Source organism: Thunnus albacares, chromosome 11 (genome assembly GCF_914725855.1).
Source record: "Thunnus albacares chromosome 11, fThuAlb1.1, whole genome shotgun sequence".
Lineage (NCBI taxonomy): Eukaryota > Metazoa > Chordata > Actinopteri > Scombriformes > Scombridae > Thunnus > Thunnus albacares.
Genome location: NC_058116.1, coordinates 21,940,647 through 21,965,951, shown reverse-complemented (window position 1 = coordinate 21,965,951; position 25,305 = coordinate 21,940,647). Strand labels below are relative to the sequence as shown.

Below are 25,305 nucleotides of genomic sequence, written 5' to 3'. Positions count from 1 at the left end.
GGGTTTTTAAAGACCTCTTCTGATACGCTGAAGTCACTGATAGTCAGTATGGCAATTTTCTTTAATTTGGCCATTTTCAAGCTAGGATACAATAGTTTTTCAGTGTTTACTACATGTTTATTTACCTATCCTCTGCAACAACATCACTAAACCTCTAAATGTTAACATTTATTTTCCATTGACTCACATTCTTGTAGAGTGAACAGCTCTTTTGGGCAAACTGACCCACATCACCAGTGCAGAGTCTGGAATACATTAAAGTTCAATGGAAAATGAATTAACAAAGCCCATTGTTGTACAGTTATATAATCATGTTAAATGTTCAAAAGCAATATAACCAGTGTCATAGAGGAAGCTCAATCATATCAGATATATGTGTGACAATGACTGGTTGATATCTGTCATTAAATAAAAAGATTGTTCGATGGCTAATAACCAATTTATCAATCTAACCTTTAGTTTATCTGAGCAAAAATAGTTTATGATTAAAACAACTGGCATTGCATAAGGTGTCCTTGTTTTTTTTCATACACATCTCACAACAGTAAATGACAAGCACAGGCTCAAGCACTGTGCCATGTGATGGGAACTGGGGTATTTAGTGAGGGTACACGTCACTGAGTGTAATTAAGGCGGATCTTGCCCTCAGGAACTCTCTCGGTTGACAAAGTGACAAAGTGACAGTGACTCTTTTTCATCAAATGAGCAAATATGGGCTTAAAAGAGCATGGCTTAGAGTCAACATCAAGTTGTTTCTCAAAATTGTTATCACTGTTTGTCAGGCACATACAAATTTTTTCTGAAGCCTATTTTTTACTTGAACTTTTCCACTCAACAGAAGTTTCACACCAAAAACAAAAGGCTGAACTAGAAAATATAATTTATGAATTCATAAAATAGTGTTGTGTTATCTGTAATTAATCAAGATATGAATAGAGGGGGTCAATTAGTGGCATTTTTGACCTGGTTTATCTCTCATACTTCATGTTCAGTATGTGGCATGCAGAATAAATATGGTGCCATCAGCACAACTGCTTATCTGTGGCAATTCTCCATATTCACACCCACAGGAACTGTCCTGAAGATCGGACTATAAGGCCTCGAATCACTAGATTAATGAGACAGACAAAGGTAAACTTGATTAGAGCAGAGTCACCCATTCCACCCTTTCTGATTTGTGGTTAATCGCCTAGGATTGATTTAAGCCCCCAAGTCTTTAGGATCACTTCTCTGCAGCATAATTCAACCTCAGTGAGAGAAAAAGACTGAATTCTACAACAGGAATTTCCACCCTCCACCTTATTTGGTATTGATTTAATTGATGTTAGACAGAATTTGAAAAGGGGAGGAAAAGTCCTAGGAATCGTCAATCAAACAGCCATATTCTTCCAGACCCAGACCTGTAGAGGACAGCTGCTATATAACAGCAGCTGCTAAACAGGACTAATTCTCCAGGATGAAATATGTCACAGAGGTCCAGCCATTTACAGGACTGGTATCAGAGCTATATTTCAAGGCCCGGCCGCAGCCTCTGCCCATTAAAGTGTGTGTGATGTATTTTAGGGCCAGTTTATGTCCTGCTCTGGTTTCAGAGAAGTACACTGACATGATGGCTGATAGAAGATGCCTCTGGCCTGGTATGGCAGAGGGGAAGAGAGGTGAAGAGCAGTATTAAAGAAGATAGACATCTTAAGAGTCAATTTGACCATATATTGAATATCCATCTCAGAATACCAAAACACTATTATTGTTTTGTCCTTAAAAGCAGGCAGTGATATAAGAAATGGTAGATGATAACCAGGATTAGGTGTAATTCCTACATATTCTCACATTTTTACTATGGATTTTATGTTTTTAAATAAACTTTGAAAACAATTTTGAACTATTATCATAAAAAATATTGAGTGAGTGATTACATAAAATAATGAAGGTAGCAGGTACTCACATAGAAAAAGTCATCTTGACTTTATTTTATTTTTACTTTTATAAAGTCTGCAACAGCCTGCATCATCTATTCATCTATTCTATTAATATCAAAAAGTTATCTTCAACAAAATAGCAAGATTTTGTTTTTTAAATACTGTCAATTATTTTGTTTATGTGTGGTTTGTGTTGAGGTGTAATGAGGGTTAGGCATGTGTTAAGTGCTACAAAGAATAATGTTTTGTAGTCTTCAAAAATGTGTCTGGCCTTAGTTTTGTGTTGAAATTGTGTGGGTGTAGATGTTACATCATAAAATGGCAAGATTTGTGTCCTTATGACACTAAATCCTATTCATTTATTCCAGGAAAATTAAGGCAACTGTGGTTTACCTGAAGTCAAGTACCCTGTCTGTACCAACCCTCAGTGCTGAAAGGCAACAACTAGACAGGCTCCAATGACATTTGCAGTCTGCTGCTCTCAGAAAGTAATAATGAAAACAGCATATACTGTACACATGGACCAGACTGTTACGACATCAGAATAAATGAATGAAGTATACTCAGGTGAAGGCAAAATAATAATATTCACACTTTGAACACATGGCCTGCTTCCTCTTTACACTGAAGATGAGTGAACACTGATGAGCAGCTTAGAGCCAGAGGCTGAAGGTTCAGCTGGCCAGATGGAATGAAGCAAGTTGTTTCCATTTCTGAAGGCTTTCACCTGAAAGTGTCTCACAACAATTTTCAGTTATGTTGGCACAGCTGCAACGTCTGACCTGTACACTGTGGCAAGGACTCGGTATTTCAGGCTAAGGCCGCTGTTTTCACAGCATCACCTGCACAATATGAAACTGATGGGGTTCATAGGGAAATATAAATGTACATCAGACACTCTGGAGAGACATGGCTTGTCATTATTGCACCGTCTAATAAGTTACAGACAGCAAGTAAAAACAGTATCCAGTTAACAAAATAACAATATCCAGCTGCTCAGCACTTCTAAGCATAATCAATCACCTCGAAAACAAGGTGATCTGTGAACATTTCATTGCATTTATCATGCAGAGAACTTCTTCTATTAAAAGGCACCAACTGGCATGTGAAGTAAATAGTTCTTGAAGAGCATTAGCGGCAAACAGTGTCTTGAGGTTGATTATCTCAGTGACTAATGCTCTGTCACTCTGTGGTATGAGAGGGCCCAGCGAGGACCCCCGGTAATGGAGCCTGAGCAGGTGCTGAAAGCCCACTGACATCAGGGGGGAGTGCACTGACAAGAATTTCTGATGAATTTCAATTACTGATCTATTAAAGCTAATGAGGTAAATGAGCAGCCAGAATACATTTGCTAGATAGCTCGAGACAAGACCTCGGCGTTTTGACATGATTTTGTGTGTGTGCAGCCACAGAAGACACCGCGGTGTTTATGTTAATGTTGTGAATGTCTCTGTACTGCTGTGTAGGAGCTGAAAACACTGTTGAGTAACAAAAGACTACAAATGAATTGCTTTCCTATTTTATTTAATAAAAGTTAGTGTTCTCACTCCTGGTTGTAATGTCACATCTAAATGCAAGGAGAGTGTGCCATCTACTGGGGAGTTACACAACAGAGCACAGATGCAGGATAAACTTTATTCTCATACACACAGTGCCATCTGCTGGCGTCATGGTGAACAGCACATCAAAGTTTAAAATGTTTTTTTTTTAGGCTTTTGCTAATCCAGTTCTCTATACAGCTATAAGCATAACAGGCATTGTCACAAAGAAATTAGCACCCAGTGTCATCATCATTCCTTTTAAATTAATTTCTTGCCTTTATTGTACTATGATGAATTTCAAAAAGTGAGTGTTGTTTTGAGACCCCAACTTCTAAAAGAAAACAAACTGGTCTGGCAGTGAAAACTGAACGTTTTGCTGTGTATTAGCATAGAAGAATTGTTAGAGTTTCACACAAGCCTTCACGAACTAACTATTATCTAAACTTGTAGCCCTGATTACACTGAGTAGATGAGACAGTCCCAGAAGTAGAGAGCGCAGAATGTAGATTTTCACTCGTGGAAACTGCCTTGACTTGACTGAACATAATTGGTACAGACACTTGGTAGCTGTTAAACTTTACCAGACGCTAAGTTTAAAGCTGAATTAACAGATTTTTTTGCCACAGCATAAACAAACTATGAACACAACACAGGCATACTGTATATCGCCTTTTAAGTATTGAACGCATCAGCTACAGTTGATGTTTACACATCCAGCAGATACAGAGAAATATTTAGAGTTGTGTTTCTGGCCACCTGATGAATGTAAGTCTAGTATTCACTCCCCTTTTATTTATTTATTCATTTATTAAATTTCTCACCGGTTCATGAGAGATGCTGTACAAGGCACCTGTAGTGTAAATCTTATTATTTTTTTAAATTTGTGTATAATGCAATACAAGTGATCGACATGAAGACACATCTAACACGGCACTAGACAAGAAGGAGAACTAGACAAACAAACCGAAACAAACAAAAAAAATAGCAAAACAGCAGCAATAATAACAACAATAACAACAACGATATAACAAACAAACTTAAAAGAAACATAATGCTTGGCTTTGATTTTCTTATTGTAGTATGCATGTGTGTAGGTAGGTGTGTGTGTATGTGTGTGTGTGTGTGTAGTAATATTAATAATAGTAATAATAATAGTAGTCTATATAATAATAATATTAATATACATCATCCTTCTCCTGATGTAAATAATGGCCTGTTTAATAGCTTTCATGATAACTATTTCTATAATAATGATAATGATAAATGATAACGAAATTAATAATATTATAATAATATTAATATGGGGAGGTGGAGAAAAAAAGAAGATGCATGCATACAATAAATGAGAGAAAGGGCTTAGAAAATGAAGGGGGGATAATTAGCTTTGTAAATTAGCAGAATGTGGATGACGTGTTGAGGGATAAAATGTGAGACAGTTTGGTAGGTAAACATTGACTGTATGACATGTATTTGACTGTGTGTGTATGTATGGGTAAGTGAGAATTGAGATGTGGCTGGTTTAGTGGCATTTGCTAACAGGCAAAATTGAAATTAAGATTGAGATTTGTGATAAATCTTAATGATAAATTTGTATGAGTCCAAGTTTTAAAAAAGTGTGACATTTGCTTTCTTAGAGAGGCAGATCTTTTTTTTCCATTGATATATGTTCTGTGAGAAGATTTAACCAATGATTGATGTTTACTGTTTGTTTTATTTTCCAGTTTGTGAAGATGACTTTCTTGGCGATAGCAAGGGCAATCAGGGTTTTGTGCGTTTTGGTGGAAGTTCAGCTGAGGATAACTTGCCAAGTACGCATAATGAGGGATAGATGGGAATGCTGCAACCCAAGATTGAGGAGAGCTTCTGTGTTACCTTGAACCAAAGGTGTTGCACAGGTGGACAGAGCCATAAGGAGTGGAGGTAATCATCTGTGGTGCCTAGAGTACATTGTGAACGTTTATCTGTGTTTAAGAGACTCATTTTATGCATTTCGTTTTGAGTAATGTGTGTTCTATGGAAGATTTTATATTGGATTAGTCGTAGATTTGTATTCTTTGTCATTTCTGCAGACCTGTGTCTAGAGGTCAGTGCCAGAGGGGAGAGATAAATCTCTTTACCATTTAGCAGTTGGCAGGTGGATGTTGTTGTCTATATTGTTGAATAATTTCCATAAATTTGAAAGAATTTTAGTGGATTGGGGTGGATTACTTATTATACTGATTTTATATTTAATGACTGATTTAATTTGTAGGTATTGGAGAGCATACATACCTCTGGATCAGGTCTTTAAATTAAGTAAATGAGTTGTATTGGAATAGATGGTGGAGATGTGTGATTCCTTTTTGTTCCCATGTGTTGAAGAAAAGGGGAGATTTGTTGAGCTGAAAGTTTCTAGAGAGTCAATCGTGATTTGCTAATTTCATTTTTCCACCAGACTGTCAGAGTTGAGGAAATGAGTGGGTTTTTGAAGCAATTGTGATGTTTGATGTTTGAGCCAATGAAGGATAAATCAGAGATTTTTAAGTTGTTGTATCTGCTTGTTCTAATTTAATCCATGATTAAAGTTAGAGTACACCGACTTAATGAGATACTGTAATTGGTTTGTCAGATAGTAGTGAAGAAAACTGGGTGCATCTAGGCTGCCCCTGAGTTTATTTTTCTGTAAAGTGGAAAGACTGATTTTGGGTTTATTTTTCCAGTTGAAGTGTGATATGATGATTCACTCCCCTTTTAGCTGTTGGGCCTTCATTAACTCCTTTTTCGCTGAAAAACATAGTGTGGGTTTATGACTATGAGCAACTGCTTTCACATACAAGGCATCATAACTTAAAACTAAACTGCTTTATATGTTAGAGGGTCCAACCACGGTTCCAGGGATATATTTTAATCACCAAATATAGCAACTGAATTATTTTTATTCATAATTTTGGTCAACATACAAAGTAACTGAGTCTGTTGAATACTAAAGTTGACTAAAGATACAGAAAACCACTTCAAATGGTAAATCTAATCCAAGCCACAGGCAAATACACTGTACTTTTGATCAAATATTTACGTGAATTTAAGAAGGGAAATGAAAATGTATGAATATTTTTCCATTGGACATGCTCAAGCGTAAACAAGTATGCAGCTAAGATTACTGTTAAATAATATCTTGCCATTTTTTTCAGTGCTGCACTTGTTTCTGAGAAGGTCTAAGATGCCTGCTCTGATCTCTGGAGTGAAGGACTGGTAGAAGTGGTCATTCGCTGTCATGAAATTTAGCAGACGTTCGCCAGTCTTGCTGCTTGGATTGAAGCACTCAGTGATGTCAAAGGTGTTGGGAATGACATGCTCCTCATATTTCAGGCCTTGTTTTTTCAGGCAGGCTACAACATCTTCTGATGAGCGGTACTCCGTGATGGCATCAACGCAGAGCTCCTTCTTGTAAGCGCTCCACAGTGTGTCCCAGCCAGCTTTGCCTGGATTGTATTAGATTAAGAAATGCATTAATTCCAGAAGAAATAATGTATATTGACCATAACAAATACTTAAATTATTTTGTTGCAGTCAAAAGAAACTCTTGGTTATCTTCTGAACTTATATAAAAGCCACTGTCAAGAAGGCTGGCAGCCTCAACAATCCTCAACACAGCAGTTTTTTGTTGGAAATCTGCTGAATATTTTTACAAAAACAAAACTAAAGAAGGCACCGTTCTTAGGATAAGATAGACTTTATTGTCCCAGTAGGAAATTTGCCTTGGACATCACAGTGTTTGTAGTATGAAATCACAGGAGAACCCTGTACCATCTGCCTGAGGGTAAGAGCTGATACTCAGGGTGGAGAACATGTGTTAGGTCTGAGATGATTTTTTGGGCCTGTCTGATTATGGTTTGTTGAAAAATAGCCTGAGGACTGGGATATTGAAGAACTTCCTTGATTTTCATTGGATGTCTGTATAAGTTGGGTAAACTGGGCCTTTGACTGTACTGTCAGGTTACCAAACCATGCAGGAGGCTCTCTACTACTGTATGATAGAATAGAAGCTGCACTTTGAGGATGAGATGATGTCTGTCACACCACTGTACAAATTTCTGGATGGTAGACTTATACACCTGGACATCAGAGTTAGTTAGCATAAGCCCCAGGATGGCAGAGTCATCAGAAAATTTAATGGTATATTGGTTTTCAGTATGGCTGGTGGATTCATTTGTGTAGAGCGTGAACAGCACAGGTGAGCTAACACACCCCTGGGGTCACAGGCTAAGACACAGTTCTGGTCACTCTGACATGTTGGGTGCGGTTGGTAAGGAACGAATGGTACCACTTAATGATGAATGGGTTGACATTGAGCTGATTCAGTGTATCAAATAATATGTGGGGCTGCAAGGTGTTAAGCGCGGAACTGAAATCAACAAACAATAGTCTGGCATAGGCCGTGGGATTCCCCAGATGTTTAGTGACCATGTGCATTATACTATTGATTGCATCAACAGTTCCTCTGTGGGCCTACCAAAGACCCCAACTTGCTCACCATAATTCTTTCCATACATTTCATCACCACGGGGGTCAAAGCAACCAGTCTGAAATCATTATTTTCTTTAGGACAGGGTTTTTTGGGAGGGGCAGGTGTGATGACTGCCTTTTTCCACATTGCTGGTACAGTGTTAAAGTCTGCAGACCTCTAAAAAATGGGGCACCAGGCAGGTGTTAATTCCTCTGCACATATTTTTAACACAAATGTAGAAATGCCATCTGGTCCAGTGGCCTTGTTACCAGAGACATTTCACCTCTTTGGAGTCGATTAAGAGCCTATCGACCCCGTCAGTGGACATGTTTTCCACTGTTACATTCAGCTGAGAAGTCATGTGTATCAAACCTATTATAAAACCTGTTCAGTTCATTTGCTGTGCATAGTACATCTACAGCACATAAAGGGTTCTTAGTGGATTCCAGCACAAAGAGAAATAAAGAAATATCAGCATGGGTAAATGAAGTAAAAGGCAAATTGAAACATGTTTTTGCTCTTCAGTAAAGATTAAGACACAGGTTCTTACAGTTTTACAGTAATTCTATGAGAATCACAATATAGGAAGATATTACAGTTAAAATCTGAACGTGGCACTTAAAATCATTGTCTGGCAGGCAAATTATTTAACGCAAATTAAAGTCAAGTTCTATACCTGTTTCAATGATGATCATAAGCTTGCCGTTGTTTTTCAGTAGGCTGTGGTAGAACTTGATTGTTTCTGCGAGGTCATCCACATAGTAGAGCATCTGTCAAGCAGAGAGTTGTAGAAAACCTTTAATTTAACCTTTCGGAATGATGTTTGCATTCATGGAAGCACACAGTTTGAAGTGTTTGCACTCTCCGAAGTTCTATCAGAAACATTTATGTCAGAGGATATATGATCATTTATAGCACAAGTGGTTATACACATATGTTTGACAGTAAGAGCTCTCCCCAATGAATTCAAGCAGCAGCGCAGGACTTAGTGCGAAGCTAAATGAATCTTAGTGCTAACATAGAATGAGACACTCACATTCTACAAACTACTCCTTAGTCCACTTAGTTTGCATAAGGTCACCCAGGACAACATAAAGAGAACATACAAAGTCCAGAGGCCAGAGAGTGAATCCCAAATCTTCTTGTTAGTACATCATTTTTACATTGAATATCCACAGAGCATACCTGAATCATGTTTATGAAGTCAAATCTCTTCATGTCTCCCTTTGCTTTGACTTGCTTCTCATACTCCTCACTTTTCATGATATGCCAAACAAACGGGATCTTCTGAAGGTTGGCAGTCTTTGCTACCAATGCTTTAGGTTGGACATGAAAAAGAACAAAGAAAGCAGAAAATAACACTGTGATGCAGTATATCAGAACATTTTACATAACAAACGATGACCTAAACGCATATTATGAACAGATACAAAACCAATACAAAGTATTGCTGCTACCAATCCATTAAGTGCAAGGCTCTGTGGGTACTAATGTTGGTGTTATGATCAAAAACAAATACAGAAAAAATACGGAACATAAGAGCTTTGATTTCAGCCTGGGCTGGAACAGCAGTGATTAATGATGTGTGAATCCTGAGAAGAACACTGTGCAATGACCAGTACATTTTCATCTGTTTGTTCGGATGAAAGTCACACCAATAGGCATCTCAGTATCAGATCTGTTGCCTGCATATGAATGCAGCCCAATACAAATACTATCAGATTTAAAAAGATTTTTTCTTTTTACATAATCACCAGGCAGGGTAAACATAGACTGCAATGTGAAACTACAACTGTTTTGGGCATTTTTCATATTTTCTCAACTAGCTTTTAATAAATAAGAAATATCAGATTAAAACAACAACAATGAAAAAATGACAAATTGGCAGTTGAAAAATTATGACATACTTCATGGCTTTGTAACTTGTATGTGTATAAGATGTTACATATGTTGTTATACAGTAGATAATTCAATGTGTGTAGGTTATTATTTAAAGACTGAGCTATCTAGCAAAACGTACTACTACTATTACTACTACCACTACTATACTACTGTAATACTACAACTACTAGTAAAGAAGGAGAAGAACAGATAGAAGAGAGAAAAATCAGATCTAAAAATGATAAAATAAAAACATTTCGGTTAATGATGTTTTGTGTGTATGTTGTCAATACCTTTGAAGTTGTCCACGAGTTCAGTGCTGCCCTCCACAATGTCAGCAGAGATGGGAACAGCAGAGAATGTAGACTGCAGGAGAGAGAACATCTGGACATCCAACTCCCCTGGAATAAACCAGGAAATCTTCAAATTCTTTAATACCTCAGTGTAATGCTGCTCTAATGTGAAAACATTAGGCCCCAACATCTATTTGATTGGAAATATCAAATATATTTAGGCCACGTATGTGTGTGAGAGAGGTAGTGTGTGTTTGCTCCATAGTCTTATCATTTTGGACATGAACTGTGACTTTGATGTTGCCACGGTGCAGTGCAATAATCAGCTTAATCTATGGTCTATATTGACCTCCAGTGGGGCCTGGTGCAAATTGCAATAGCTTTGAAAAAAGTGTCCTTCTATAACCTATCAATGCCCCCACTGATACTGTCAATGTCTCATTATTGCACCATTACGATGAGGAGGATGAGCAGTTTAAGAGGAGCCCTTTTAAGTTTGCATACTCCCATTTCACTCGACATTACATTTATTAGTCAGAATGCTTTTTGTTTATGCTAAATTGCTTCACCACCAGCCAATCCCAACTCCTCAACTGGAAATAATATAATAGCTGCATTACAGTCGCAGGCTGTACTACCCCCCTGCAATAAAAACATTCAGGTGTATCTTTTACATCTATTATTCATCTTTAATGAACTGATAATCCCTGGGTACATACCATATATAAATATGGTGTTTACTATATGTAGGTTTGTGTGGTTCATTACAGGAGATAGTAGTAGATAGAGAGTATATCCCACTTCGGGGAAATTGAATTCTAATGTGATGAACTCTTAATGTCATAATTATGTTTATATATTATATATTAAACAGGGCAGAATTGCAGTCTAGCTTTTCACGAAAGTTGCTTTTAAATTATAAGCTGCACATAAAGTACACACTAATGCAAGCTCTCACACCCATGGATCTTTGCTATTGTGTGAATTGCACTAAAGTACGTAACTAAGCTGAAGTTACCTCTACAAACCAAAACAACATTTGTTCATACATCAGTTATCCCTTGCTGTATTTCATTACATACCTCCACCACTTCCAACACCAAGAACATCCAGGCTGCTTTTACCTGCTCCAATTCTGCATCAACACATGAGAAACAATTTTGTAGATAAATGAAAAGTTGAAATGGTTAAAATATATACATTACGTACCTTAAATTGCCATGTAGCACATAATAACTAAGACGTATCTGTGTGTCACCAGGTTGTTAATTAATACCAATAATTTGTCTCGTTTCCTGATTGCTGTGATTTCTGTCTTTAAAAGATCACTCCATAGTCTCTTTAACATGACACAGTAGTCTTTCATCCCTCAAGTATATTATCAGTAATTAGTAACTACTAATGTGTACTAGTATGTAGTTTTTGTATTATTTATCTTACATTACTTTCTACGTAACATGGGTGTTTATGCGCAAAACATGCCTCCAATTAAAGACTTTATATGGAAACATCATATCAATCCTGCTGCTGTATGGAAACAGGAATTTACAGTCATCAGCTGAGATTGTAGGACCTTACAGTACACCATGCAAGCAGCTGTGGATGGCATTATAAGTAAGGACCACTCTTTAAACTATTTCTGTACAGACTGTCATAATCCCATTTAAAGTTGTATTTCTTTCTGCATTTAAATCAAATAAATAAAATCTAATAAAAAAAAAATAGTCAAAAAGGCAGAACTCTGCTAGCTGTGAGTTTCTGCTGGTTGAAACCATGACATGTAAGCATAATTTCATGCCAAAATGATAACAAAATCAAACTGTGCTGCCTGCACCAGCCACCTCAGCATTACCATGTTTATTTGGACATGGGACATAGGCACAAGCTCAAAAATGGACTTTTGACCAATGATAAGGTCACTGCAGTTGTGTTAGTGCTACTCCCAGCTTTGTGCCAGCATGAAATAGACTTGTCAAAGCAGAAAAAGCACAGGTATAAAAAATAACAATAATGATGGCTCCATTCCATCAATTGTTCCAGTAAGCCATGTCAGTGAGTGAGCACAATACGAAAACTTGACTTGGCTCAAGTGGAATGCAGCCATCATTAATGTCATTAAGTTGTACTGGTTCTGGGTAAGTAGAAACAATAGTTTAAAGATGAAAAAAAGAAAGTACAGTGCAGCCCTTTCAGCCTTACTCTTTGTACCTTTTAAATTCTCCTGGCAGGATTTTTTGAACCCAGTGGAGAATGGCCTTGTGCTCCCCCGAATGCTCAAGGTAGAACTGAAAGCTTTGGACAGAACTGCCTTCATAACAAGTCTGCTTTACTTCTGCAGCCATGACTGATTCCTGCAATGCATTACACAAAGTGTTTAGAAATCGAATGAATAGCAGTTGTTGCTGATCTAACTTTACATCATTCAGGTAAAAATCAATGGCATATTGTTACGTATTAAACAATTACCTTGAATATCTTGAGAGTAACAGCAAAGAGTTGATTATTGCTCTCCCACTCTTGAATTACTGTTGAGTTGAATTACTCTCCCCTCCCACTGGCTGGCTGGCTCCCTTCCCATGAGCTTTTGTTGCGTAACTTTCAAAAGATAAAGTTTGCCTTTACATCAAAACCAACAGCAGCTGTGCTGTCAAATACAGAAACTTCAACAAAAGTTTGTTTCAGATGTATAATAGTTATACATAACAAAGCAAATGATTTCACAAAATCAGACAGTAAAACATTTAGTATATTGCCCATTTACACAATAGTAAGAAAAATATCTTATTAGTAAACAGCTGCAGGCCAGCTTTTTAGTCATGCTAGACCTGTTGGTCTGTCACTTTGGTCCAGACTGAAATATCTCAACAACTGTCACATAAACTAAGATGGCAGCACAGTTAAGGTCCTCAGAGGATGATACGTGCTGAGGTCCCTGACTTTTCCTCAAACCCCACTGGCATTTTTTGGCTTTTAGTGACACGTCTTGACAACTACTAGATGGATTACCATGACATTTCGTACATACATTCATGGTCTCCAGAGGATGAATCCTAGTGACTCTGGTGATCTGGTGGATCCCTTGACCCTTTCCTGTATCACCACTAGCAGGTCAAAGTTTTCCCTTTTCCTGTGAAATATCTCAACATCTACTTGAAATTCTGTAAAGAAATTAATGGTGCCACAATAAGGTTGACATTTGTGATTTTCAGTGAAATGTCTCAACAACTTGTCATGACATTTGGTAATTTAAAATTAAAATTCACTAAAATCCCATCAGGGTGAATTGCAATTGTGACTTTTCTTCTAGCACCATTATCTGGTCAAAATTTATTTTTTCCAATTCTTTGGTTTATGAACAAATACATGCTAAATACCAAATGCTATTGTGCTAACACGCTCAACCAAAATGTGTAAGCATTTAGCTCAAAGCACCACTGTGCCTTAGTACAGCCTCACAGAGCCGCTAGCACGACTGCAGTCTCATTGCCTCTGGTATGTCATTTTGAAATGCAATGCCCATTGATAGCAGAATAAACCTTTTCTCATGTGGCAGAGTAAAACTTCTGCAGCTCCTAAGATGAGTATAGCACATTGGATTCCACAACTATTCAGGTAATTTCCTACAGAGAACAGACATGGATGACTGGTCTTTAAAATGAAAGGTGAGAGATTTATTTGAATAAAATTGTGAAACAAGAATAAGAATTCATATTTGAAAGTGTGAGGGCCAGCTGATTATGACATCACAGCCATCCAGCCAGCCAGCACCAAATATGCCTATAAAGTAGGTCCAAAAGCAACCTATTTAAGCACTTTCAATCAAATTACAGCCATAAGGTAAGAACACTAACTGCTGCTGTGCTATGAATAAATGGCTACTGGGAGCTTTTCCTCCCACAGTTCAAACACATGCTAATTGGATGAATTGTCGACTCTTAAGTTGCTGGTAAGTGTGAATGTTTTTATCCATGTATAGCTGTACAAAATTCTCCATATATCATGAAAAACTCTCCAAATGAGAGCCTGGAACTGGAACAGCTGGAACTGAAACTGAAATGGGCCCAGGAGTGAAGGGTCTTCGAACCAAAACAAGAATGGTTTTTTTTTCATACTTTGAATTTTCTGGTCTACATATAAAATGGACAAGGCGGGTGAGTTATTTACAGACAGATCAAATGGATATACAGTACCAAAGTCCATAATGAAGAAACAGGCCATCCAGTGCACCTATGTGGCTCACTGATGTATTTTTAAAAGATTAAACAACAACCATTGAGGTCAATGGAACAGGGGGAATTAAATATATCAGGTTGTGGCAACACAGGCAATACTTGTGAATAGGATCAATTTATTGTTGGTGTTGGTCTTTTCATCTGTTGACAATAAAAAAAATCTAGAATATCAAAAGATGTATCCTTAAATATTCATTATTCTGCCAGAAATGGGAATAAGCCTTGGTGGTGAGAGTGTAAACTGTGTAAAGGCTTGGCTCCAAACACTACTGCAGTGTAACTAAACAGGGTTAGACCAGATTCAACAAGTGATCAACAGAGCAGCACATCTCATGACAGGCTGAACACTCAAGGACTGCATAAAGATTGACAAACAGCTTTTTCAAATGGCTGTGTTAATGGTTAACAAATCATTTACTATTGCTTTATAGTTAAACACTTATAAGCCATTAATAAGAACAATCTTTAAGTTGCCAGGTTGTGAAAAACTCTCCTCCACCTTAAAACTTGCTTTGTCATTTTCTAAATTATCAGGAAGACCCCTCCAATGGTCTGTTTGACCACTTCAAAAAGGCTGCAGAACATCTTGATCAAAATCTGTTTATTAACAATATGTTAAGATTCACAACTGCAGATTTGATAAGAACTCTTTGATTTATTAACCTTTTTAAATGCAGTTGAAACCCCAAGACCAAGAAACCAAAGACCCTCCATTAATGACTTAATAACTTATAATTGTTATAATTTATCACTGCTGATTTGATGACTTATTAGAAAATAAATGTTATCATTAAATGTTGGCTAACATTTATAAATGTATTATTCAGTGATCTCTACCCTTGATCTGCCCATCCCTGTATTTTACAGTTACCACTGCTGCCCTGAAGATGGAGCCAATGCTTCAGCTGTGTCAGTAATAACTATTCTGGCTAAAGGCAAACACTGACAACAGCTGCTACTGTGCTGCCTGTGTTAATCTGACCAGTATATTACATGTATCATTATATACTCACCACTCAAACAAGTTGTAAAGCTGAAAGAACATAGATTGTCAGAACGCAATTTCATCTGACTTGTGTAGAGTTACAACCGTCAGAATAAAATCCCAGCTGTACTTGACGGGTCGGTTGATATGTTTAATTTTATGTGGTCAGAAACATTACTTGATCCTCCAGACAATTTTGTCAGTAAATTTTGTCATCACTTTTTTTATGCCTCTTATGTCAAAATCCTTCTGACTGAGAAAAATTCTAGCTGTTGAAACAGTAGGTTGTAGTACAGTAATTTGTATGTATTTTAAGATTGATTCATATGGAAATGGGACAAGCTGAAAAAACTGCATTCATTTCCTTTTTCAAATGTTAATTCCACAACAGCTACTATGCAAAACAGAAATGCCAGTGTAAGCATGTCCATGTATTTAATTTGTCTAGTCAAGTTCTCCCATGGATGTAAATGAACATGTACAAATGTATAATACTGAAAAAGCAAAGACACAAAATCCAGACACTCTAACAGGAGTGTGCAGCTTGTGTAAAATTAACAGCTCAACCTACATGGAAGAAAATTAAATGTTCAATTTTCCATTTATTTTTATATTTCTAAAGTAATATAATCAAATGAGAGCAGCACTGTAATGGGGTTAGTAGCAAAGCCTGCCAACTGTAGCCCATTAAAAAATTATATGATGGTAAAATGTGAAACTGATGTCTGAATCTGATTAAAACTGATCTTCACATTTAAGGGAGAATTTGACTAAATCATAAGCAATGAAACAAAAATGGGTTTAGAAAAGAAAATGACAATCAAGCCATTTTCATTTTGCACAGGCATAGAAGAATATATACAATTAATGAGTAAAACTAGTATCAACAAAACATAACTGTTCTCAAAGAAAACATACTGTATATGGTCAAAACTAAAATTGACTCCCAACTGATCATGTAACGTATTTGTTCCATAGGCAAAAAGCATTTTAATTAAATACATTCAATTATATTTGTCATTTTAAATCTACTTTAACAACAACATTGTGATCTACTGCAAATTTTACATACAGCCTGCTTTTAACTGGGCGAATCTATGACTATCACTCCAAGGTTGTTGTTAAAGATAACTTTGCCATTGGACTCCACACTACAATCTGGGTGCCGGAGTAACTCCAAGACACCAGCTTTCAACTCAGGTGGGGCCGTGTTACTGAAGTCCAGCACCTCAGTGAGAAAATCAAGTAGCAGCTCTCCCATCTCATCCCCCTCTGTAAAACACTCGGTGATATCCATTTGAGATGGCAGCTCATAGCTCTTGTAGCTCACTCCCTTGGAGTCCAGGATGCTTTTGATGTCTCCAGTAGTCACACACTGACTGATTTCTGAGTTACAGAGCTTGTTCCTGTAGCACTGCCACAGCTTTCCCCAACCGCTCTCACCTGGAATAGATGAGATGAAGACAAGTCTAATCTGAAATCACTCCTTATTTACTATATAGTGCACTATTTTTAACTCTTTTTTTATTTGCCATTTCATTTAGCTTCCAAAAATAGAAAGAAAAACACAGTTTTCTGCTAACAATCCCACAACAGAATGCATTTGCTAATTAGCACTAAACACAAAGTAGAGTCTTATGGGGATGTCATTTGTTTTGTATGTTTTTGGTCATAAACCAAAGTATTGGATTTGGGATCAACAAAATTGTTGCAATTCAACATGAATGCAACATAAATGTGTGCACCAAATCTCATATCAATTTATCCAATAGTTGTTGAGACATTTCACTCAAAACCACAAATGCCAACCTCATGGTGCCGCTAGATGAAACAGACAGGGGATCACCAAAGTTATTATATCACTATGAATGTATCTACAAATTTTTTTGCCAATCCATCTAATTGATGTTGAGATATTTCAACGGATAAGTGAAAACTAAGTGAAAAGGTGAAAACCTGCTGGTGATGCTAGAGGAACAAGTCAGAGGATCATCAACGTCAGCAGGATTCATCCTCTGGGGAACATGAATGTCTATACCAAATTTCATGGCAATCCAAACAATAGTTGAGATATGTCAGTCAGTTTGCATTGTTTATGTAAAACATTAAATATGTACACTTTCTTCACAGCAATGAATGCATAAGTTCTTACTGAACTTAGTGAAAACAGACAAAAATAGGTTCAAATTTCAACTTCTTTTTTCACCTTTCTCCATGTACAGTGTATACCAGAATTCCCTAGTGTTTGTTTTCACTGAGATACATAATTAAACCTGCAGTGCAGGACGAAAACATTGGAGAGAATTTCCAAATAGCCGTTATTTGAATAACCTGACCACATATTGGGAATCTTAATGGTTACTTTCTTGCCTGAAAAAATATTAAAGCTTAATAAAGTGACATATTAACAGTCCTAGAGGGAAATTTACAACAGCTTTTAGCCGTGCATACCCAGTATGCTTTGCAGTCTGACGAAGATATCTGAGGGCTGAGCACCTGCCGGGATGAGTCGGGATGCTGAACATGACGTAGTTTCCCAGGCAAATCTGAGTGGAAACCGATCATTGCTGGCTGACAAAAGCACATCACTACTGGTGTGCCAGCGTGGGAATGTCATACCAGACACCAGATTTAAAAACTCTATATACTGTGAAATTCGGAGACACTTATCTAGCGGTGATAGGATAATCAGCATTGTGTGAACTTGTTTGGAAAGGGCTTGAATGTAATGGACATTCATTTATATGTAAAAATCCTGCACTCCAGCTTTAAACTGGTTTTCGTCCCTATAGGGATGTATAATCGATAAGTACGCTGACTATATATAGCATGAATAACCCCACATCACACATCAGAGAGTAGAGATGATTTGAGATTAGATTCATCCACTTACCAGACACTAGAATAATAAGAAGCTTCCCGTTCTTGTTGAGGAGGCTCTGGAAGAAGGCGATGGTAGCTCCAGGATCCTTCACATAGTACAGCATCTGTCGATTTCATCACAGATAATGAGCTGGTAACTGGATTCATAGAGCACCTAATTATAACGCTATGGTAGACAGAAGTTCTAATGGGATTAATTGCCATAGAGCATCGCCGAATGAATATGACCTAGATATGTCATGATTACAGTCTGTGGGCCAGAAGCACAGAAACGTCAGTAACACCAACCTGTATCATGTGAATGAAGTCAGCCTTCTTCGTCATCTTTTTCACTTTCCAGTGCTCCTCAAACTCAGAGGCAGTCATCTTGTTCCAGTTAAATGTGATGTAATCTAAACCTGGTTTCTGTGACACCAAAACTGCATGAACACAAAATTGACAATTACAGAAGGTCATGATACATCATTGTGTCAAATAATATTACCATGTCAAAAATCCCAATCTGTATTATTATTCCATGTAACTTTGTGTGAATTACATGTATCTGTATCACACATTTTCCCACAAGAAAAGTACAACACAATTATTTTAAGTCAGGAAAAGATAATAACACATTATTATCTAAAATTTAAGGTATAATACCGTAATATTGACATAAAGTGAACATAATATTTTGCTGTCTATACTGGCTATAATTATTTTAGGGTACAATATTTGCAGTTGATACGTGTCACATTATTGGAAAAGATTTGTTTAATTTGCACCTCAGTTATCAAAATAAACACAACTCCTTTATCTTCTATCACACCTCAGTAAAACCAATGGATACCACCTGGCACAAGCAACAGGGGGTACATGATTTTTTTTTTCCTCTTATAAGTATTCAGTGGAGAGAAATAAACTGAGAATGAAAAGTTACACATTAAAATTATAAGTGTTGAATTGTACTTTTAACTCTGAGTTTTACATGTAGCAAAGCAAAATATTTCCATGTACAAAAAATTGCAGTATCTTGCATAGTACTGCAGTTTGCCAAAGGTGCATCTACTAAATACTGACTCGGGGGCGTGAATACTTATGCAGTATTACATATTTTATATATTTTAAGTGGAATTAAATCCACTTTGATCACATGTTGTGACGCAATAAAACATGAAAAAATGAAAATGTGAATAGTTGAGTGGGTACTGTATATACATAAGATGCAAACAGATACTTTACTGCCAGTCTGTATCACTCTCTACAATAAAGCTGTTAGTCAATCAATAGCTAGTTCATGGTGTCATTTACAATTGCAGTCCTAAACTCTAGTCTGATAGAACTTGTGTGGGAACACTGGGTTCTGGCAAACAGGAAGTGATGCATTTCATATTTAACATCGCACAGAAAGTTGGTTTAGAATAACTAAAGTCAATTTATCCACACCGTGTTATTTTAATAATATCATCATTTTATTTTATTTGTGTGACCTTAATTTCGCCAGGATGGTCTCTTACGATGGAAATTTCTTTTTCAACACAATCCTGGTCAAAATGGCAGCAAAACTGTGTTATACAAACCACCACAGAAACAAACTTTCAGAGAGAAGAAGAGCAAGGTTAAGGACGTGGCATATTTCTAAAGCATGTGTTGAGAGAGACGTGACAGCAGGCTTAAGATAATGTACACTCGATGAGTTCTGCCTTGTCCGGGTGTGACTGAAAGCAATAAGTCATGAGTAGTGTCGGTGGTTATATCATTATACATGACTTTAATCTCTATAAAAATAATTGTAAACCTCCTGCATCACCTTATGGGTTATCATTTAATGAATTGCTACTTACTAAATTGTTTTGTATCAGCTCATTCATGCAAACCAACACAGCCTTGGCCTTTCTGTGAACTGCTGATCACAAAAGATTTCGACATACTTTACAACATGCTTTTGAAAACACTCATTCTAGCAGAGACATGTGTCAACGCACACTAAGCTGAAAAATTCCTAACAAAGAGAGCTGAACTCAAAGAGCGACAGAAAACAGAAAACCAACAGAAAAAGAACAACAGAAACCCCCCCAAAAACTCAAAGACACTTGTGAAGGATGGATACTTGCTGACATAAGGGGCTTGAGTGTGGTGGTTAATGTACCAACACCCTACTAACACATGATTAACTGCATTATTTATGTATTAGTGTTAAGGTCTATAGCTGCTTTGAAATGTATTCTCAGCATTTAGAGAAAATACAAGCAACTATTTGCTATTAAATTGAATATTGAGACATATTTTCAGGGGGCAAGTGAATATACAGATACAGTATAAATTTGTGGTATGTGAGAGAACTGAGTGCCTATAAAGACTGTACCTTTGTAGTTATGTAGCTGCTGGCTGCTAGGCTCCACCACCTCGTTATCCACTGTCACCCCTGGGTGCTTCAGTCGGAGCTCAGAGAACATCTCTAGGTCAATCTCACCTAAAAGGCACCAGCACAGACTTTTTATATTGAAAGCCACCTGTGAACATGTAAATTAAATTTCGACCTACTTTCCCCACAGTACCTAAACCATTCAATACTTTTCAGACAAAATGAGAGAGACACAAATTACTTGCACAATTAGCCAACCAGCATATCATCACAATGCTCCAATCTTGACTGTGCAGCCGATTTAAGCAGGAAACAAGTAATACTTCCTGTCAATTTAGCGGGAAATGATACATTTTATGTTTTGCAATAATCTCAGAAAAAGGAGAGTTATCACTATGATATTCATCTCAAGATCATTTAGCCACGAGCAAGAGATTTTTCTTCTGGTTCTTATTGAAGCTGACAAGTTGCCATGTGTAAAGGAGTACATTTAAACAAAGAGGCTGATGTGGACAGGCGGTGAATCTTTCTGATTAGATTGAATAATACCTTGCGGGGGAGTTTGTAGTCATTCTAATGGATTTTACAGTCCATTAGAGAATTTGTAACATCACTCCATTATGATACTGACATGACAGCTCAGGTGAATTAAAAGGATTAGCTTTGACATAACTGAAGGGTAATAGCACTCATGGGCAAGTAGTGGGTTTGCTCAGGAGCAAATTCACCTTGCTGTTTCATGAGCATTAGAAACAATGTGCAGTAAAACCACAGACCGGTGAGGTCACTTTGTCTATGGCGAAGGTTAAAGATTAATCTGACAACTGGACAGATAAATACAAACTCTTGACAGTGATAATAAGGGTAGAGGTTTTTACTGCTGCAGCCATAAATGACAGCGCAGCAATAGGAACAGTTACGATTCAAGAACGCCTCCTCACCTTAGCTGTCTGCCGCCGAGGTCTCAGCTATTTACTGTGTCACACAGAACATAAGATAAGTTCAGCAGTAAAAGTGTCTTAAAGTATGTGTTCTTACCAGCGCCACTTCCGACTCCAATGACATTAAGATGGGACTTTCCATCTCCGATGCTGAGGGCAGAGCAGAAAAAGGGTTTTCTTGAAATTTCACATCCTCCATCCTCCAATAGTGGGGCTTTGATCGCTGCGATAGCATGTTCTGACACTCACCATCTGATTTGACTAGACTTAGATTTATAAAACTTAAATGTCCTCCGAGAGGCAATTTGTGGTACCGTACAGAACAAACAGACACATTATAATCACATCAGATAAACAAAAACAACAATAGTCCAAGATCATCTATAGCATTCATCATAAATACCATCACAGTCCAGGCAGGCATTTAAAGTGCATGTCAATAACTGTATACCAACAGTTGCAATAAAAATAAACAGTGAGTATACTGCACATGCCCTATGTATCCATGTATGAAACATCCCCTAGTCCATGTATTTCCCCAGGCTCTCCATGGCTACCGCATCTTGTTTAATTGAGTTATTGCTATGGGAATAAATGAGTTCTTTGCTCGGTTGGTTCTGATCTTGGGGCATCTATACCTCCGACCAGAAGGGAGTGGCTGGAAGTTTTAATTTACTTGTGAATTATATCTGTCCAGATTCCTCTCTAATCTGCTTCTGACGGTCACAGGGAGCAGACTTCTGCATGGCGTTCGCTTGCTACAGCTCAAGCTCAACATACTGCAGCGAAAACGCAAGAAGAGATGGAATTTCTATGAACATTCATTGTCATTCACAATCATGCACACGCTGTTTAACTAGTTAATCTATGTACATTTTTGTGGTCAATTATTTGATTTTGTGGGGAAAACATTAATGAAGAGCGTGGTTTACATATTTACGTATTCTGTTTAGGGATTGGGAAGAGTTTAACAACCTGACACTTCAACACAGTTTTCAGCAAACTACTAAGACACGGTACATGTGGGTTGATTTGCACAATGTTGCTTAATTGTCTCGTGTTCTCCAGAATTTCTCTCTCTCTTCACTTTTTTTTTTTTTACTTTTCTTTTATCACATTTCTGGAAGGTAGCAAATTGACAAGATTAATTGGATGATGTGTACAAACTCTCTCTTTGCTCCCCCACTGATAAAATCTTTTTTTCAAAATAAATTATTTTTTCCTGCACTGGGAATTGTTGAAGGAAGAATTTTACATTTTGGGAATCACACTTATTCGCTTCCATGCTGAGAGTTAAATGAAAAGCTGGATACCACACTCGTGTCTGTACGGTAAATATGTGTTGGGTGTAATGATTGAAATTTGTATGCGTGTCTGGATCTGTCACTGAATTTAGTATTAATTGTTTTTTGAACTTGTATTTGTATTAATTGCATTGGTTTTATTAATGTTTATGTCTACCTGCCCAGACACTGCAGATGGAAATTAGGTAGTAGCTAAATCTGGCACAATACATCTTTTATATTTGTATGAGATTCATATTTTTGCACATGGTCCCTGACAAATAAATATAACAAAGCAAGCTGAACTAAATATGAAAACAGCTAGCAGCCATCACAGGGGGAAACAGCTTGCCTGGCTGTGTCCTCCAAAGGGTCAAATCTGCTTATCTACTCTTGTTATATATATACTGAACTATATACTGACTAGATACTGAAATCTGCTCCATTTTTCCTCTTTCTGCCGCTCAAAGGTTATGGTAATTTAGTTAATCAGCAACAATTTTGCTATATCATAACACGAGTTATATGTTCACTAAGGCCCGACCAATACTTGATTTTTGAGGCTGATACTGATATTTCAGAGTTTTAATAAATCTGGTAACAATATACTGCCTGATATTCTTTTTGTTTTACATAAACAAATTTGGCATTTTGTACTGCAGTTTCTATGGCAGTTTCTTGTTGGTGTGAAGGCCAGCACTGAATTTATCCAGAACTGAAGCTGTACAATTGTCTTCAGATGTAGGACGAAGACCAGGACAGCATGCTGACACTACAGACTTCTGAGGAGGAAAATTAAGCTCTTCATTGATTTCACTGTTGCTCCCCTTTTGTATTTTTCCTTTACTGGCTGTACTGTTAACAACTGTACTATTTATAATTTATTCTATCCTCAACAGTGTGGTCACTGTGTCATCACTGATAAAAGGTGTGTGTGTGTGTAGATTACCTGGCCAGTATTTCTGGCAGGATATTGTGGATGAAGTCCTGCATGCACTGATGTTCGGAGGAACGCTCGAGAAAAAGCTGGAAGGATTTCAGGTACCTGCTATCATCATAAACCAGACTCCTCAATGAAGATGCCATGGCACACAATCTGGCAAAAAAAGGAAATATTATCAGCAACAGCTATTCAGAATGATAATCTCCAAAATATGTGTGTGTGTGTGTTTTATCTTTCTATTTGTATTTCATTTTAGCTTAAACACAATTGCTGGAGTGTGAAAACTATCTTCCAGCACAGTCAAGTCTGTAGCATGGTTCATGGTTCATAATGTAGGGAGCTTACTGTCATTTCTGTCACTGTAGATTAAAGAGGATGTTTTAACTTTTGCACTGTTTAGAGTAATTTATGGTCTGTTAATTATTTCAACTTGATCAAAACATATGCCATCCTTTGCAAATTTCATTTCATTCAGCATTAAAATTCACAAGTATTATCAGTTTCGGCTGTTTTTTTTCTTGAGATCACGAGATAATTAACTTGTGATCTTGACATTACGGCATTAAAAAAAAAAAAATTGCAAGCATAGCCCTTCTTGGCTTCAGTACCACAAGCCTTATTAATAAATGGCTTGAATACAATAGGACAGAAAACATCAAACAGATGACAGCGGTGAGTTAATATATATTTTGCCTACTTCATGACATCTTGCCCCGAATCCTTACATATAAAAGCAAGCCAAAGTTGCCCAGCAGATGTTGCAATTTTGCTTGTATCAAATGCTCCGAAACAGTGAACCATTTTCAACACAATTCCTTCATATGATTCACTGTTTCAGAAAGCTTTCTCCCATCACTTATGTTGGCATGATACTCCAGATCTCTGATAAACATTAAACATAATAAGAGGAAATAAACTTTTGTTTTCTCGTGATAACGGCTTTATTATCTCGTTACTTCGAGATAAAAAGCTCGTTTTCTCGAGATAATTAATTAATTAACTCATGATCTTAAGATAATAGCGTTATAATAATTAATTGCAATCACGGCCGTTCTCGGCTTCCGTAGCCCTCTTTATTTCGCTGTACCTATCCAACAAGCCCATCTCCCAATATGAAGCGTACTTTACCCTGACAGCTCGCCTTTATTCTCGACTACAGGAGCGCTGAAGTCAAGGATGTCTCTAGCGGCTTCCTGTTACACCTTTACAATGATGAAAGGGCTTCCTGTATATGTAAAGAAATGTCTTCAACTGCAGCGGAAACAGAAACAGCCCCATTCAGAAAAACAGAGAACCTGCCGCGTCCCTCGACATGTGTACAGCTGATAAGACTTTGTGCAAACAAGTGGCTGCTCGCTCGGTGAATGGCGCAGCGACGTTTTTAACGGCATTTCTTGTGTACAACTTGTGCGTAAGGTGTTTAAACTGTGGACAGATTGAGACAAAAGTCGGCGTTTTTCACTTACACGTCACGTTGAAGTGCGTCCGGAGATATCTGAAGGCTGGAGTGAAACCCTCCCACTGGTGTTACAGCTTCCCTGTAAGGAGGGCCAAGACTGGCAGAAAAAAACCCT

At 37.4% G+C, this 25,305-nt stretch overlaps 2 protein-coding genes across 2 annotated transcripts; both read right to left on the bottom strand.

Moving 5' to 3' along the window:
- Nucleotides 1-4,200: 4,200 nt before the first annotated feature.
- Nucleotides 4,201-12,994, bottom strand: LOC122992649 (histamine N-methyltransferase A-like). Its single transcript, XM_044366511.1, has 7 exons — nt 12,587-12,994; nt 12,329-12,471; nt 11,203-11,255; nt 10,121-10,228; nt 9,132-9,262; nt 8,623-8,716; nt 4,201-6,921 (listed from the first exon to the last, which is right to left on the bottom strand). Exons 2-7 carry the CDS (start codon nt 12,460-12,462, stop codon nt 6,569-6,571), a joined length of 873 nt encoding a protein of 290 aa, XP_044222446.1. The 5' UTR covers nt 12,463-12,471; nt 12,587-12,994; the 3' UTR covers nt 4,201-6,568.
- A 1,942-nt stretch (nt 12,995-14,936) lies between these two features.
- Nucleotides 14,937-25,305, bottom strand: hnmt (histamine N-methyltransferase). Its single transcript, XM_044366510.1, has 7 exons — nt 25,198-25,305; nt 23,738-23,884; nt 21,603-21,655; nt 20,565-20,672; nt 18,509-18,639; nt 18,231-18,324; nt 14,937-16,780 (listed from the first exon to the last, which is right to left on the bottom strand). Exons 2-7 carry the CDS (start codon nt 23,872-23,874, stop codon nt 16,419-16,421), a joined length of 885 nt encoding a protein of 294 aa, XP_044222445.1. The 5' UTR covers nt 23,875-23,884; nt 25,198-25,305; the 3' UTR covers nt 14,937-16,418.